The sequence below is a fragment of the Panthera pardus genome, unplaced genomic scaffold (genome assembly GCF_024362965.1).
Source record: "Panthera pardus isolate Hobbes unplaced genomic scaffold, ASM2436296v1 HiC_scaffold_11, whole genome shotgun sequence".
Classification (NCBI taxonomy): Eukaryota; Metazoa; Chordata; class Mammalia; order Carnivora; family Felidae; genus Panthera; species Panthera pardus.
Window position 1 is genome coordinate 85138568 of NW_026526666.1, and position 17352 is coordinate 85155919.

Consider the following 17352-nt stretch of genomic DNA (forward strand, 5'->3'; position numbering starts at 1 on the left):
GCATAAAAAAATTTTTAATACCATTTAAAAAATTTTTTTTAATGTTTATTTATTTTTGAGAGAGAGAGAGACAGGGCACGAGTGGGGGAGGGGCAGAGAGACAGAGAAATACAGACTCCGAAGCAGGCTCCAGACTCTGAGCTGTCAGCACAGAGCCCGACACGGGGCTCGAACTCACAGACCGTGAGATCATGACCTGAGCCCAAGTTGGACACTTAGCCAACTGACCCACCCAGGTGCCCGATTTCTTTTTTAACTTTTTTTTTAATGTTTATTTATTTTTGAGAGAGAGAGAGAGAGACACAGTTAATACCATTTAACCTGAAGCTTAGTCCTGGGAAGTAGTTTAAAAAAATTTTTTTTAAATTTTTTTAATGTTTATTTTTGAGAGAGAGAGAGAGAGAGAGAGTGTGAGCAGGGGGAGGGGCAAAGAGACAGGGAGACACAGAATATGAAGCAGGCTCCAGGCTCTGAACTGTCAGCACAGAGCCCGACATGGGGCTCGAACCCAAGAACCGTGAGATCATGACCCGAGCCGAAGTCGGAAGCTTAACCAACTGAGCCACCCAGGTGCCCCTAAAAAATTTTTTAATGTTTATTCATTTTTGAGAGGTGGGGAGGGGCAGAGAGAAAGGGAGACACAGAATCCAAGGCAGGTTCCAGGCTCCAGGCTGCCAGCACAGAGCTGGAACCCATGAACCATGAGATCATGACCTGAGTCAAAGTCAGTCGCTTAACCAAGCCACACAGGCGCCCCAATCCTGGGAAGTAGTTTAAAAGAATATAAAAAAGAGGCACCTGGGTGGCTCAGTCCGTTAAGTGTCCAAATCTTGATTTCGGATTAGGTGATGATCTCATGGTTCATGGGTTCAAGCCCCACATCTAGCTCCACACTAAGCCTGTGGAGCCTGCTTGGGATTCTCTCTCTCCACCCCTCCTTCGCTGCCCCTTCCCTACGCATGCGCACGCACATGCTCGTTCTCTCTCTCCCTCTCTCAAAATAAATGAACTTTAAAATATTTAACGTATATTTTATAATACAAAAATAAATTTAAGACAACATAAATTGTTCTTCTCTTGCTGAATAATCTTTTGCCTTTTGCTTTCATGACTATAATATATCTTACATCATTCAAAGGGTGATAATCCATACCTCTGACTTGTTTTATATTTTTCCCCTGCCTTACCTCCCCAAAACCTTTTCTTAATTGTCTCCAGGTATAAGTGACAGCTCCCTTTCTTCTTCTACCATACCCACTATATGCCTCAGTTACTACTGATAATTCCTTGAATTACTTAAAGACCATGTGGAGAGTGGGGCTGTCTCAGTCAACATGATATTTCTAAAACCTAGTCTGGCACTAGCACAAATTAATTACTTGATAAAAAGAGTTAAATTATTTATGTGTTCATAAGTTCTGATTACTGCAAATAATGGAGAAGGTGCTAAATTTATATTTATCAAAAGATGTAGTATCAATAATGTAACAAAGACAAAGGCCAATTTGTTTCTTCTGCCACTAATGTTATTGGATTAATGGAGCAATTGAGCAGACATCTTAATCCTCCAAAAGATACAGAAGGAGGAAGAAAGAAAGAAGCCAGTCCCAACAGAAGTCCAAAAAGAAATGGCAAGACTCAAGGATATTAGTATAATATCATTAAGAAGAGACAGAAGTTATACACACCTGTCAGAGTGTAGAGAAACTGCTCTTCTCCCTGCTCTACTTGGTTCCTCCTGTTGTCCAAAACCTTCTTTACTGTGTCCATCAGGCCAAATGTATGTGCTACATTGTTGAGAACAGCAGCATCTATTTAAAACAAAGACATGCCTGTCAAGTCAAAACAGAAGTGTTCCCCCAGCTTTCTGTTGTTCTGCTTATAAATATGAAACAACCCAGAAATGATGGGACTATTCTAATTGCATTTCTAAAAAAAATTAGCCAAGATTTATCACATGTATAATTAACTTTGATTTAATTGTTACAAATTTATACATATTTCCATATAAATGAATACAAAAATAAGAAAAAAATCCTGTATCTGGCTGTAAGTTATGACTTTTGGTTTAGAAAACACGGTGACTGTGCTAGATAGAACTAAGTTTGAATCTTGGGTTTACAATTTCTTCCTATCTGTATGAACTTGGATAAGTCATTTCGGTCCTTAGTTTTCTCATCAGAAACAAAGGGGATTAATAATACTACTTGGCAAGACAGATACGAAGATTAGAAATATCATATTTTAAGTGTGGAATGGGAACTAGTATGCAAGGTTATTCATAGTATTATCTCTGTTCCTTTTTATACAAAACTTCTTGAAAGAGTTGTCACTAGTTGTGGTCATTACTTCCTTAACTCAGATCACTTCTCCACCTACAACTCTTTTCCACAGTCATCTCATTCAGTTCCATGCTTTTAAATAACACATGCATGCTGAGAACTCCCACATGCAGGTCTCCAGCCCTGACTTCTTTCCTGCATACCAGATTCATAATTCCATCTAGCTCAGTGACATCTCCATTTGAAGGCCTCATAAGCATTTAGCAAGTCAAAATTCATTTTTTTCTTTCTTTTTTTTTTTTTTTTTTTTTTTTTTTTTTTGAGACAGAGAGAGACAGAGCATGAACGGGGGAGGGTCAGAGAGAGGGAGACACAGAATCCGAAACAGGCTCCAGGCTGTCAGCACAGAGCCCGACGTGGGGCTTGAACTCACAGACCGCGAGATCATGACCTGAGCCGAAGTCGGCCGCTTAACCGACTGAGCCACCCAGGCGCCCCTTCTTTCTTTTTTTTTAAGTAAGTTCTATGCTTAACATGGGGCTTGAACTCATGACCCTGAGATCACAAGTCACATGCTGTGACTAAGCCAGCCAGATGTCTCAACTCAAAACTAATTTTGAGGGGCACCTGGGTGGCTCAGTTGGTTAAGTGTCCAACTCTTGATTTCAGTTCAGGACATCATCTCGCAGTTCGTGGGATCAAGCCCTGCGTTGGGTACCACACTGACAGTGCAGAGCCTGCTTGGGATTCTTTCTCTCCCTCTCTCTCTGCCCGTCTCTCTGTCTCTCTCAAAATAAACTTAAAAAGTTTTAAAAACAAACAAACAAATTTTGAGGGGCACCCGGCTGGCTCAGTTGGAAAAGAATGTAACTCCCGATCTTAGGGTCACGAGCTCAAGCCCCACAATGGGCATGGAGCCTAACTGGGGGAAAAAAAAAAAAAAAAAAGCAGGGGTGCCTGAGTGACTCAGTTGGTTAAGCATCTGACTTTGACTCAGGTCATAATCTCACAGTTCGTGAGTTCAAGCCCCATATCAGGCTCTGTGCTGACAGCTCAGAGCCTGGAGCCTGCCACAGACTCTGTCCCCTTCTCTCTCTGTCCCTCCCCCACACTCACTTGCTCTCTCTCTCTCTGTCTCTCTCAAAATAAACATTTAAAAACAAAAACAAAAACTTGATGTCCTCTCCCACTGATCTTCATCTCAGGAAATGGTATCATCATTCATGGCTCAGGCCAAAAATGTATGAGTCCTCCTGGATTTCTTTCTTTCTCTTTTACCCTATATCCAATCCATCAGCAAGACCTGTCAGTTCCACATTCAAAATATATCCCCGATATGATTACTTCTTGCCAGATCTACCACTATTCACCCTAATCCATGCCTCCATAATCTCTTGTCTAGATCAATTCCTTCAGAAGTCTCCCAAATGATTTCTTGCTCCATACAGTCTGTTCTCCATATAGCAACGAAAGTGATCTTTTAAAAATCTAAAATATATAAATATACAAAAAATTATAAATAGGGGCACCTGGGTGGCTCAGGCAGTTAAGCATCTGTCTTCAGCTCAGGTCTTGACCTCACAGTTTGTAGGTTCAAGCCCTGCATCAAGCTCTGGGCTGACAGCTCAAAGCCTGGAGCCTGCTTCAGATTCTGTGTCTCCCTCTTTTTGCCCCTCCCCCGCTTGTGCACACTCTCTCTCTCTCTCTCAAAAATAAACATTAAAAAAATTTATATTTGTAAATTGTATATTTGTAAATTTATATATGTAAATAAATAAATAAATCTGGTGCACCTGGGTGGCTCAGTCAGTTAAGTGTGTGACTCTTTTTTTTTTTTAATTTTTTTTAACGTTTATTTATTTTTATTATTTTTTTTCACGTTTATTTATTTTTGAGACAGAGAGAGACAGAGCATGAACGGGGGAGGGTCACAGAGAGAGGGAGACACAGAATCCGAAACAGGCTCCAGGCTCTGAGCTGTCAGCACAGAGCCCGACGCAGGGCTCGAACCCACGGACTGTGAGATCATGACCTGAGCCGAAGTCGGACGCTTAACCGACCCCCATGGACTGTGAGATCATGACCTGAGCCGAAGTCGGACACTTAACCAACCGAGCCACCCAGGCGCCCCTATTTATTTTTGAGAGAGAGAGAGACAGAGAGAGAAAGGCAGAGTGTGAGCAGGGGAGGGGCACAAAGCAAGGAAGACATAGAATCCAAAGCAGGCTCCAGGCTCCGAGCTGTCAGCGCAGAGCGCAACATAGGGCTTCAACCCACGAAGCATGAGATCATGACCTGAGCCAAACTCAGATGCTTAACCGACTGAGCCACCAAGGTGCCCCAAGTGTGTGACTTTTGATCTTACTTCAGGTCTTGATCTCAAGGTTGTGAGTCAAGCCCCATGTTGGGCTCTGCGCTGGGCATGAAGCCTACTTAAAAAATAAAAAATAGGGGCGCCTGGGTGGCTCAGTCGGTTGAGTGTCCAGCTTTTGATCTCAACTTAGGTTATGATCTCACAGTTTGTGGAATCCAGTCCTGGGTAGAGCTCTGTGCTGACATTGTGGAGCTTACTTGGGTCTCTCTCTCTTCCTCTCTCTGTCCTTCCCCTGCTCCCATTCTCTCTCCCTCTCTCTCAAAATAATTAAATAAACATTAAAAAATACTAATAAAAATTTAAGAATATAAATCTTATTACATCACTCTCCTGCTCAAAATCAGTATGATAGCTTAGCATCACCTTAAAATAAAACCAAAGTTCTAACAAAGCTTATCTAAACTTTGCTCCCTATTTCTCTCCAGCCTCATCACCTATCACTTTTGTGTCTTATTCCACTGTGGTGCAATCAGTGCTTCTATAATGCTTTAAACATATCAGGCCTATTGCAACTTCGAAGTCTTTGTTCCTTCTGCCTAGAATGTTCCTTCTCCCAGCTCATCACATGAGACCTTCCTTGACCACCCTATCTAAAAGAGTCATCCCTGCTTTCTATATTACTTGCCTTTTTTTTTTACACTCCAAGCACATAAAGTTTTACTGTAAAGTTTAAGTGTATTTATATAATGTATGAATTATAAAGACACAATAAGATAATAATAAGACACAACTAACAACTTTAAGATCTCACTGACACACAAGGTTATGAGATATCATTATGACCCCCCTCTCTTTTAAGTAAACTCTACCCCCAATGTAGGGCTCAAACCCAAGACCTCGAGATTAAGAGTCACATGCTCCACTGACTGAGCCAGCCAGGTGCCCCATCATCATGACCCTTTTGTATCAGATGATTAGAACATCCTTTTACATTATGCACAGCAGCAAGAACCCTATGGGTATTCAGAAACAGCTATTAACTGAACACAATAGTTCTGGAAACCTTAAACTAATAGAAGATGAGACTTGTCTAAAACCAGATAGATTTTTCCCAATTTTTAGACTGACTCACACTCTCCCTCTCTCCATATATATATATATATATACAATAGAGAGCATGCTTTCTGGCACCATTTATAAAGGCAAAAATTACCTATGGAAAAAGCATGACCAGACTTGAGTTCAAAACCTCATTATGAACTATGGACAAACAACCTTTATGAGCCTTAGTTTCCTAATCTGTAAAATTAGGATCATAATGCCTATATGCCAGTGTTTTCATGAGGCTAACAAGATCTGTCTATAGTTGTTAACATTTAATAAAATGATCACTATTGCTAGAATTGGTGTACTTACCTGTTACCTGGAAGGGAGCCTGAATGAGCCGCTGCTGAACTCCCCTGAGTAGCTCCTCTATTTCCTTCTGTATATTGCAGACAACCTCTTCCATCAGTCCTACATCAGCTATTCCTTTCCAGAACATCAAAGTGTCCTCTGACACAAGAGGGATAAGACAGAGGGTAAACAAGGGATGCTACATACACCTAGGCACATGTCTACAAGTTAAACTCGAAATTACTTCAATTTGAAATAATTTCTTGCTGGGCCATTTCTCGGAAAAGGGAAGAAGCTTTTAGGGTACCGGCTGCCTCCTTGAGTTGGCACCCAGTTATTTGGCCTCTTTGGCAACATAGGGACTTGAGATAATTGTCTCAATTTGTCATGGCTCTGGCTATAGGGGGCAGGTATCTTCCTCTAATAAAGATATTACATTAAACAAATATTAAATATTATTTATTTAAATAATTTAAAATTAAATAGTATTTAATATCTTAAAAGTTAAACAATAAAGATATTAAATTAAAGATATACAGTTAAGCCTTGTACAACACGGTTTGAACTGTGAGCGTTCACTCATATACGGATTTTTTTTTAATAATACAGTACAAGTGATGTAAATTTATTTTTTCTTATGATTTTCTTAATAACATTTTCTTTTCTCTATCTTACTTTATTGTAAGAATATAGTATATAATACATATAACATATGCTAATTGACTATGTTTTCAGTAAGGCTTGTAAAGTTCTCAGGGGAGGAGTCAAAATTTACACACAGATTTTCAACTGCACAGGGGGTTGGTGTCCCTAACTGCCACGTTGCTCAAAGGTCAACTATACTCCCGCTAGTACTATACTTGCAAAAATAAAATGAGACAGCTGAATAGGGGGGATTATAAGCTCCCTGAGGGCAGAGGCTATGCGTTTTCATCTATGTTGGCAACAGTGTCAACTGAAAATAGGCAGCAATAAATACTGTTTAAGTGAATTAATGAATGGAGGATGATGTGAAACATCTCCTGGTCCCCTGTAAGTGAATCATTAATCATCATCCTCTATACCACCTGCTACCTAATTTTTTCTTCTAACATCTTGCTGCTTGGTTTATCTAAGAAACGTTCCAAAGTTGGAGGCTGACAGGATGAAAAGCATTGGACTACAGAGTCAAACAGCTGAATTCAGCTCTGACACTACTGGTGGTGTGACAGGTCTTAGGCAAGCTGCTGAACCCTTCTGAATCTCAATTTCTTCCTATGTAAAATGTGACTGTGCAGGGCTGTTGTTGCATGCATTAAAACACAATGTTTGCAGCTATAATTAGTATTAATATGCATGAGAAAAACCAGCAAAAGTAATTAAGAGGCCTTCTGTGTCCATAATCATAATGGTGAGAAGGGGCACAAAACCCTGCAAGATATCTCAGCCTCATAGTAAAGTACCTGAAATTTCCTCTGAGTCTTTCTTCACACCCTCCTCTGTAGCCATGGTGACAGCAGCAGTGAGAGCTGAGTTCCATTCCAGCCCTGCCTCTTCCATGCTCTCTTCCGAGATGGCAATCTGTGTGATGCTACCTAAAAGCAGTCCATTAGAGGTAAAGTCAGTGAATTTCATGAAAAAGTCATAGCTATCCTTTATCTCATATAGCTAAAAAAAACCCCAAAAACCTGTTATTTTAACATTCTGGCCTTTTGCCTGTAGGTCCATATATTAAAAACTAGAATTGTAAGCAAGGATGAATATTGGATTTTTTTCTTTAATGTTTATTTATTTTTGAGAGAGAGGGAGAGAATGCGTGCACATGTGCAAGCAGGGGAGGGGCTGAGAGAGAGAAAGACAGAGTATCTGAAGCAGGCTCTGTGCTAAGAGCAGAGAGTCTGATGCGGGGCTCAAACTCATGAACCCGTGAGACCATGACCTGAGCCAAAGTCAGACACTTAAAACAACTGAGCCATCCAGGCGCCCCAAATGCTGAATTTTCTAAAGAAAACCTGCCTTGCAAAAGAGAATGCTTTCTTCTTACTCTGAATAGAAAGTGAAAGATAACTTACAAAATCACAAAAGAGCAATTTGCTCCCTGAGCAGGTATGTTTTTGAAAGACTGAAAGAGAGCACGATTGCCAGGCTGTCTCCCCCAGACTTAGTGAGGATAAGAAGAATCTAAAATGATTTAAGAGAAAAGTATGGTGCTTAGCCAAGAGCCCTCCTACAAGCATGTTTGATACTAACCATCTAGAATATCAAAAGTTGCTGTCGTTTATTTATCAGGCTATATAAGAGAAAGCAAGAGAAATGAGACCAAAACAAATCAGAAAAGAAGAGATCCATGAATACCAGATTCACAGATAAAAATAAATTTTGCTATTAATATTGTATAATAACATTTTATTTTTTAACATTTATTTTCAAGAGAGAGTGGGGGAGGGGGAGAGAGACAGAGAGAGAGACAAAGAATTCGAAGCAGGCTCTGTGCTGACAGCAGAGAACCCAACGTGGGGCTTGAACTCATGAACTGTGAGATCATGACCTGAGCCTAAGTCAGAGGCTGAGTTAACCGACTGAGCCACCAGGTGCCCCTATTATTTATTTATTTTTTTTTTTAACATTTACTTATTTTTGAGAGACAGAGAGAGACAGCATGAGCAGGGGAGGGGAGCAGGGGAGGGGCAAAGAGAGGGGGAGACACAGAATCTGAAGCAGGCTCCAGGCTCTGAGCTGTCACACAGAGCCCAGCGTGGGGCTCGAACTCACAAACCGTGAGATCATGACCTGAGCTGAAGTCGGACACTTAACCAACTGAGCCACCCAGGCACCCCTTATTTTTTTATTTTTTATTTTTTTAAGCAATCTCTCCACCCAACATGGGGCTCAAACTCACAACCCCAAGATCAGGAGTTGCATGCTCTACCAACTGAGCCAGCCAGGCACCCCTCATATATTAGGATTTTAAACAAAGACAATTGAGAAAAATCAAACTGATCCAGGTAGATATATGGACAAGTATGGACTCCCCATGCTAGAGGATATCAATAATGAAGCAAAAAAGTAATATTGATATGGACAATCAAAACTAAAGGAATTTTTGCCAAATAAAAAGGAAGTAAATAATTTCATCGTTTTTACTTTCCAAGTGGAAGAATCACATGACCAAAAATTCAAACAGCTAGACATTTTATACTTTCCTAAAGGGAACTTAAGTTCCAAGAGATTTGGCTTCTACTCACCCAGTAGTTACTCACAGAATATTAGAGCTGACCACAAGAAACCTTGAGAGGTCATTTTTTAAAAATGTACTTCCCTTATATCCATTAGTGTCCTTGTGACTCTGTGAAACACATATGTAAGTCTTCTGGAAGTAGCTGAGACAGTCTAAGAATCTTAGCTGTGCTAAGTCTTCAGATGGACTAACTGAATCCTTTTTTTTTCCCCTAAATTTGTTTGTTTGTTTAAGTAATCTCTACACCCAGCGTGGGGCTCAAACTCATGACCCTGAGATTAAGAGTTGTGCACTCTTCCAACTGAGCCAGCCAGGTGCCCTGGGACTAACTGAATCCCTAATAATTATCTCACATGAGTCCATCTTCCCTGGAGATAGAGAGCTCTAATCCCAAGGTCAGTGATACCAAAGTTAAGTGTATGCCCATCCTGCCTCATTTGTGAGGAAGCCTCAACATGATTATATGGATCCCTTCCAGGCAGAGCTCTTTGATCCTTATATCAGAGTCTCTAGAGTCCGGTCCAGCCAACCATACATTATCTTTGATACATCTCAGCTCAACAGTTGAAAACCATTCACGGGGCACCTGGGTGGCTCAGTCGGTTAAGCGGCTGACTTCAGCTCAGGTCACGATCTCGCGGTCCGTGAGTTCGAGCCCCGCGTCGGGCTCTGGGCTGATGGCTCAGAGCCTGGAGCCTGTTTCTGATTCTGTGTCTCCCTCTCTCTCTGCCCCTCCCCCGTTCATGCTCTGTCTCTCTCTGTCTCAAAAATAAAAATAAAACGTTAAAAAAAAAAAAAAAAAAAGAAAACCATTCACTATTTTAATCCACCTTCCTGCCTTGACCACTAGTAGAGCAAAGGATTTTCAAAACAATCTAATTTCAAAGATCCGCCAAGTAGCACCAAAGTGAAACCACTGAATAAGCATAATAACCACTGAACCATCTTTCTAATGTTCACCATGCATTATAGGAAAGAAACACGGAAGGAGGTCTGGACAACAGGAATCATCTAGGAGAAAACAGATCTATTTCTAAAGCATGGAAGTGTACCCAAGATTAGCATACTTTACAGGGACAACAATGCTCATGAGAATTGAAATTAGGAAACACAAAAGAGAAATAAGGGGAAAGTGTTACTAAAAAACACAGTGGGTTTTCAGGTGGTTTCCTACCCCCTACCATCGGCCGAAGTGGGTGTCTGCACCACACTTGTCTGCTGTCCTGGCACCGGAGCTCTTGCACTGCTGATAAGAAGATCAAATTTGGTGCTTCTGCAGGTATTGGAGCAAACCTTGTCATGTTGGTAAAAATCAATCTGTCCGGAGTCCATCATTTTCCTGTGCAAAGGGAGACAAGAAGTATCAGTTCAGCCTGCACTTCATCTAGATGGAACTAGGCCTCTGGGACAAAGAGGGACAAAGTTGCTGAGTCTACTCTATAGATTAGCATTAAGTCATTAGGTTGCAAAAATTCTAATTGGGATTATAATTTTCATTGGTCCCACCCACATTCCTAGTCTGCTCATTATGAGTATTCTCTCATTTCCCATTATCACCAAGCTTTAGGTCCACACTCCTGACAACAGCCGAGTTTCCCCATAGAATCTCATTGAAACCAAACCCAAAAGGGAAAAGACTAGTTCATATCCCAGCACAACTGAGAAATGCTACAGGGGAATAAGAATTTTGTGATGAGATTCTGATGTATTAGTATTCCTAGACCAGCAAGATCTGTTGCTACTTTTGGAGACATAAAACTTCAGCAATTACTTTCCTTAAAAAAAAAGGTAGCAACTCTCCTATAAACACACAGCAAAGATGGATAGCAACTCTCCTATAAATACAGAGCAAAGTTGATTATACTAAATCCTACTATAAATTGCCCTTATAACTGGATTCACAAGAGATTGTTATTATAGGCTATGAACAAACCCATGGGGTATTTTAATTATAGTATACTCTATGTTATAACATGACTTGGCTTTCACTAAAGATCTTTCAAGCATTCTAATTCCTTTTTACATTTGGGGAAAGTTGGCATGTGCTTGTTTTTTTGGGCAAAAAAGAACTGGCCAAGAACAACAAAAATAAAAGTTAAAAGTATTCCTTCCCAATTTCCTTCAACCACTGATTTCTGCATACAAATCATCTGTAATGAAAATTTTTTTAATGTGTCTCTATTAAAATAATATTTGAAGAAAAAATTAACATTTTCTGTGGAAAATACAGAAAACTATAAAGAAAACAACTGCCATTTAAAGAATCCGACAACACAGAGATAACTAACATTTTGGCATATTTTCTTCTACTAAAGTTTACATACATAGGTGTCTAGGTTTTTTTGTTTTTGTTTTTATTGAGAGAGAGAGTAAGCATGCATGTGAGCAGGGAAAGGGTAGAGAGGGAGAGAGAGAACCTCAAGCAGTCTCCACACTGTCAGCAGGGAGCCCCACCTGGGGCTTGATCCCATGAACTGAGATCATGACCTGAGCCGAAATCAAGAGTCAGACGTTTGACCGACTGAGCGTCCCCATACGTGTGTTTTTTAACACAACTAAAATCACATTAATTGTGATTAAACACACATATGTGTCATCACATTGTTTAATCAATTGCGTGTGTGTGTAGACACACACATACACACACACACACTTTTTTAAGTAATCTCTACACCTAGGGTGGGGCTTGAACTCACAACCCTGAGATCAAGAGTCACAGGTTCCACTGACTGAGCCAGCCAGGTGCCCCCAATGCTATGTTTTGTTTTCTTTCTTTCATTACATCATAAGCAGTTTTCCATGTAAAAACTCTTCAGAAATATTTTATTTTATTTTTTTTAATTTTTTTTTTAATATTTATTTATTTTTGAGACAGAGAGAGACAGAGCATGAATGGGGGAGGGGCAGAGAGAGAGGGAGACACAGAATCGGAAGCAGGCTCCAGGCTCTAAGCCATCAGCCCAGAGCCCGACGCGGGGCTCGAACTCACGAACCGCGAGATCGTGACCTGAGCCGAAGTCGGACGCTCAACCGACTGAGCCACCCAGGCGCCCCATCTTCAGAAATATTTTAATGACCCAGGGGCACCTGGGTCAGTGGAGCATGCAACTCTTGATCTTGGGGGTTGTGAGTTGGAGCCCCAGGTTGGGTGAGGAGATTACTTAAAAGTAAAATCTTAATTAAGAGGTGCCTAGGGGGCGCCTGGGTGGCTCAGTTGGTTAAACATCTGACTTTGGCTCAGGTCATGATCTCACAGTTTGTGGGTTCAAGCCCCATGTCAGGCTCTGTGTTGACAGCTTGGAGCCTGGAGCCTGGAGCCTGCTTTGGAGTCTGTGTCTTCCTCTCTCTCTCTGCTCCTCCCCCACTAATGCTCTCTCTCTCTGTCTCAAAAATAAATAAATATTAAAAAAAAAAAAAAAAATTAAGAGGTGCCTGGGTGGCTCAGTTGGTTGAGTGGCAGACTCTTGATTTTGGCTCCTGGGGATGGAGCCCCGCACTGGGTTCTGCACTGAGTGCAGAGCCTACTTGGGATTCTCTCTACCTCTGCCCCTTCCCCCACCCCCACTTGCTCACTCGCTCTCCAAAAAAAAAAAAAAAAAAAAAAAAAAAAATTAGGGGCACCTGGGTGGCTCAGTCGGTTAAGCGTCCAACTTTGGCTCAGGTCATGATCTCACAGTTCATGAGTTCAAGCCGCACATCAGGCTCTGTGCTGACAGCTCAGAACCTAGAGCTTGCTTTGGATTCTGTGTCTCCCTCTCTCTCTGCCCCTCCCCTGCTTGAACTCTGTCTCTCTCTCAAAAATAAACGTTAAAAAAATTTTTTTAATTAAATTAAATTTAAAAATAAATAAAATTTTGGGGCACCTGGATGGCTCAGTTGGTTAAGTGCCTGACTTCAGCTCAGGCCATGATTTCATGCTTCGTGAGTTCAAGTCCCACATTGGGCTCTACACCGACAGTGCAAAGTCTGCTTGGGATTCTCTTTCTCCCTTTCCCTCTGCCCCTCCCCCACTCACTCTCTCAAAATAAATAATAAACTTAAAAATAAACAAATAAAGTAAAATCTTTTAAAAAATGACCTCAGGGTGCCTGGGTGGCTCAGTTGGTTAAGCGACTGGCTTCGGCTCAAGTCATGATCTCGCAGTTCATGGGTTCGAGCCCCGCATCGGGCTCTGTGCTGACAAATCAGAGCCTGGAACCTGCTTCAGATTCTGCGTCTCCCTCTCTCTCTCTCTCTGCCCCTCCCCCACTCGTGTTCTCAGAAATGAACATTAAAAAAATTTTTTTTTAATTACCTCATTTTTTAATGACATCATAATATCTCATAGTATATACTCATATATATTTAGATGAGCCACAAGTTTACTTTAGATATACCTTGAATATATATTAAAGCAGACTATAACTTTCAACATAATAAATAACGTTGCAATGAACATTTTTTTTTAATATTTTTGACCTTTATTTATTTTTAGTGACAGAGAGAGACAGAGCATGAGCAGGAGAGGGGCAGACAGAAGGAGACACAGAATCCAAAGCAGGCTCCAGGCTCTGAGCTGTCAGCACAGAGCCCGATGCAGGGCTCGAACGCACAAAGTGTGAGATATGACCTGAGCTGAAGTCGGATGCTCAACCAACTGAGTCACCCATGGGCCCCTGCAATGAACATTTTTACGCCTGAATCTCTACAAGCACTATAGATTTTTCTTAGGACAGATTCCTTAAAAAGAATTAAAGACAGGGGCACCTGGATGGCTCAGTCAGTTGAGTGGCGCCTGGACAGCTCAGTCAGTTGAGTGACCAACTTCAGCTCAGGTCATGATCTCATGGTTCATGAGTTCAAGCTCCGCATTGGGCTCTCTGCTTGTCAGCATAGAGCCCACCCCACTTTGCTTTGGATCCTCTGTCTGTCACACTATCTGCCCCTCCTCCACTCAAGCTCTCTCTCTCAAAAATAAATAAACATTAATTTAAAAAAAAATTAAAGATAAAGAGTAAGATGTTCTCAAAGCTGTTGATACATGTTCTGTGGGGCACTTTCCATTCTTGACCACAATTTAAAATTTCCTATCAGTAAGTGAGTGCTCAAGAATTACCAAATAATGTTAATCTTCACGGGGGGTGGGGGGATTGCAATAATAAATTTGCTGTATAAAGAGATGGGGGTGATGGTATTACACATCCTTTTTTTGTTTTTTACTTTTTTTTAAATGTTTACTTATTAATTTTGAGAGAGAGGGAGGAGAGACAGAGCACCCACACGGGGGAGGGGCAGAGAGTAAAGGAGAGAATCCCAAGCAGGCTCCATGCTGTCAGCACAGAGCCCAACAAGGGGCTCAAACTCATGAACTGTGAGATCATGACCTGAGCCGAGATCAAGAGTCCAATGCTTAACTGACTGAGCCACCCAGGTGCTCCTAATTTTATTTTCATGTTTATTTATTTATTTTGAAAGAGAAAAAGAACCTGAATGGGGGCGAGGTAGAGAGAGATAGAGAGAGATTTCAGAAATCTCAAGCAGGCTCTGTGCTGTCAGCACAGAGCCCAATGTGGGGCTTGAGCTCACCAACCATGAGATCCTGATCTGAGCTCAAATCAAGAGTCAGACACTCAAGTGACTCAGCTACACAGGTGCCCCATTTTTTAAAAATAAGGCTTCATGCCCAGCATGGAGCCCAACATGGGGAGTGAACTCACACACTAAGATCAAGACCTGAGCAGAGATCAAGAATCGGACGCTTAACTGACTGGGCCACCCCGGCATCTCAAGGGCATTACACAGTCTGAAGTTTATTTCTGTGGTTCAATGATGGCAAAGATTGCATTCACTAAGCATGACTGTTACTTATCAACAGCACCCTCCATTTTACCATATTATCCCAGAACTTGTCAGCCTACACTTTTCCATGGTCATCATGCTTCCTCAGCACCAGGCTTAGCTCTGCCTGCCCTTGGTGATCTCAAGTAGGACTGTCATCTACTCCCAAACTTCTCTGTCCAGAAAGGATCCTAACATCCTGACATTAGAAAAAATTTGCCTTAAATGCTGGGAAGAATTAATTTAATTCAATCTTCCTTTTCTTACAGGGATTTTAAGAACAAGCTGGGGTGCCTGGGTGGCTTAGTCGATTGAGCATCCAACTGTTGGTTTCAGTTCAGGTCATTATCTCATGGTTCATGGGTTCAAGCCCCATATCAGGCTTTGTGCTGACAGTGCGGAACCTGCTTAGGATTCTCTCTCTCTCTCTCTCTCTCTCTCTCTCTTTTGCTCTCTGCCCCTCCCCTGCTTGTACTCTCTCTGTTTCAAAATACATAAATAAACTTAAAAAAAAATGAAGAACAAACTGATGAAAGTCAATACATGGGTTGCTCAAGCCAATTCTTCAGAGAAATAAAAATTTCAAACTGAAGAGAAAATATGGAATTATCTATATTCTACCATGATTAAGTGCCCCAAAGTCAGTTGAAAGGTATGTGCTTATTTTTTTAAATTTTTTAATTTTTTAAAGTAATCTAGTAAATTAAAAAAACAAACAAACAAACAAACAAACAAAAAGTAATCTCTGTACTCAATGTGAAGCTCTGAGATCAAGAGGTGCACACTCTTCTGACTGAGCCTGCCAGGCACCCTGGTGTGTGCTTGTTAAAAGCTCACCTGAGCATGATTCCACCCAGACGAATGGCTCTCTTCCAGTCCTTTAGGGTAGACTTGCCAGCCAGATGAACAAAATGCTTGGGGCTGATCAACTGATCATTGAACTAAAGGAAAAGGAAAAAATCCAAAATAAATCAAGGTCAACTGAAGCAGGCCAAGAGGGAAAGAAAGGTAACTACTTGTTACATACGAAAAGTGCCCAGATGGCATCTTAAGTCATAGCCTTGTATCTTCCAGCCTTCTGCCCTGTTGTGCCAGAGAAGATGACCCTTCCCTGGGCATAGTGCCCTGTCTTGGTACAAAGCTACAGAAGACACGAGGATGATCAGAGATTAATATACTGATTAACATCTGAAATCCATTTATGCCCTAAATCAGGTACTTGGGTTCAATGTTGCAAAGGCTGTTTAAATAAACTGAAATAACCTACCTAGCCCTAATGACAAGATTCAAGATATGGTGGAAAGACTAGCATAGAAACCATTATCACTGCAGAGCTTCAAAATTCTGCAATCCTTCATGATTCTAGGATGATACCAAAGGTGGTGGGTGACTACTATCTATGGGTACCGTCGTGACTACCACTGGGGACAGAATAAGCAATTATTTCCACATTGTGCTCTCCTGAAAATTTATTTTTATCAGTGATAAATTTCAATAACCTCTACCATAATGCACCCTTGTGTAAGGCATTTTACACATATTATCTCATTTCATGTGCTAGCAACCTTATAATATGTGTGTGTGTTGTGCGTATGATTATTCGTATTTTAACATACGAGCCTCTGAAATATTAAATAACTTATTCAAGGTCACCTAGCTAGTCAGTCATAGAGATGGGACTTCATTCATTTATTCATTCATTCAACAAATATTTATTGATAAATATACCAAACATCATTCTAGGTGCTGGGGATACACTGATAAACAAGACAAACGAGTTCTCAGCTCTTATAGATCTTGTATTCTGCATGGAACTTGAATCCAAGTCAATTTCCCTCCAAAGTCCTTAATTTTTTCTACCGTGACAGCACGGGACTACAGCCACAAAACTGAAAACACTGATACGGTAGACGAGAGAGAAGAGGTACTGAAACTATACTCTTTGAAAACAAGGGGCCCCAAAACAGGCCCCAGCAAGGAGAAAAGACAATTACCTTGACACATTTCACATTTATTCCTGGACATACAAACTTCTTCCAGAGGAGAATGGCTTTGCTCTCCCCACAAGTTATGGGGTAAGCAATTTCCATATCCTCATTTGCTTCTATAGTGCTTGCATCTGAAAACGGAAAAAAAATATCAATTATTTATTGAACACTTTTCCCCCAAAAGCTTAATTCAAAATCTCTAGTTTCCTGGTTCCTCTAAGGAGCTAACAGTTCACATTGGCTGGTATTGTTTAGGAATCTTCTGCAAGAAGTTTGGCATACCAGCTTTCTTACCAAGCTCACACTATGTGTCAGACACTGTCCTATGTGCTTCTACAT

At 41.0% G+C, this 17352-nt stretch overlaps 1 protein-coding gene across 7 annotated transcripts in view; it reads right to left on the reverse strand.

The window, feature by feature from the left end:
• GMEB1 (glucocorticoid modulatory element binding protein 1) overlaps nucleotides 1-17352 on the reverse strand; it is a 36460-nt gene that overhangs the window by 3718 nt on the left and 15390 nt on the right. For all 7 annotated transcript variants that reach the window (XM_053898621.1, XM_019432456.2, XM_053898622.1 and 4 more), the window contains 6 exons: nucleotides 17020-17144; nucleotides 15863-15966; nucleotides 10390-10547; nucleotides 7434-7565; nucleotides 6013-6150; nucleotides 1689-1811 (listed from right to left, as the gene is read on the reverse strand). In XM_053898621.1, coding sequence (XP_053754596.1) covers nucleotides 1689-1811; nucleotides 6013-6150; nucleotides 7434-7565; nucleotides 10390-10547; nucleotides 15863-15966; nucleotides 17020-17144 — 780 coding nt within the window. The remainder of the gene's footprint in view (nucleotides 1-1688; nucleotides 1812-6012; nucleotides 6151-7433; nucleotides 7566-10389; nucleotides 10548-15862; nucleotides 15967-17019; nucleotides 17145-17352) is intronic.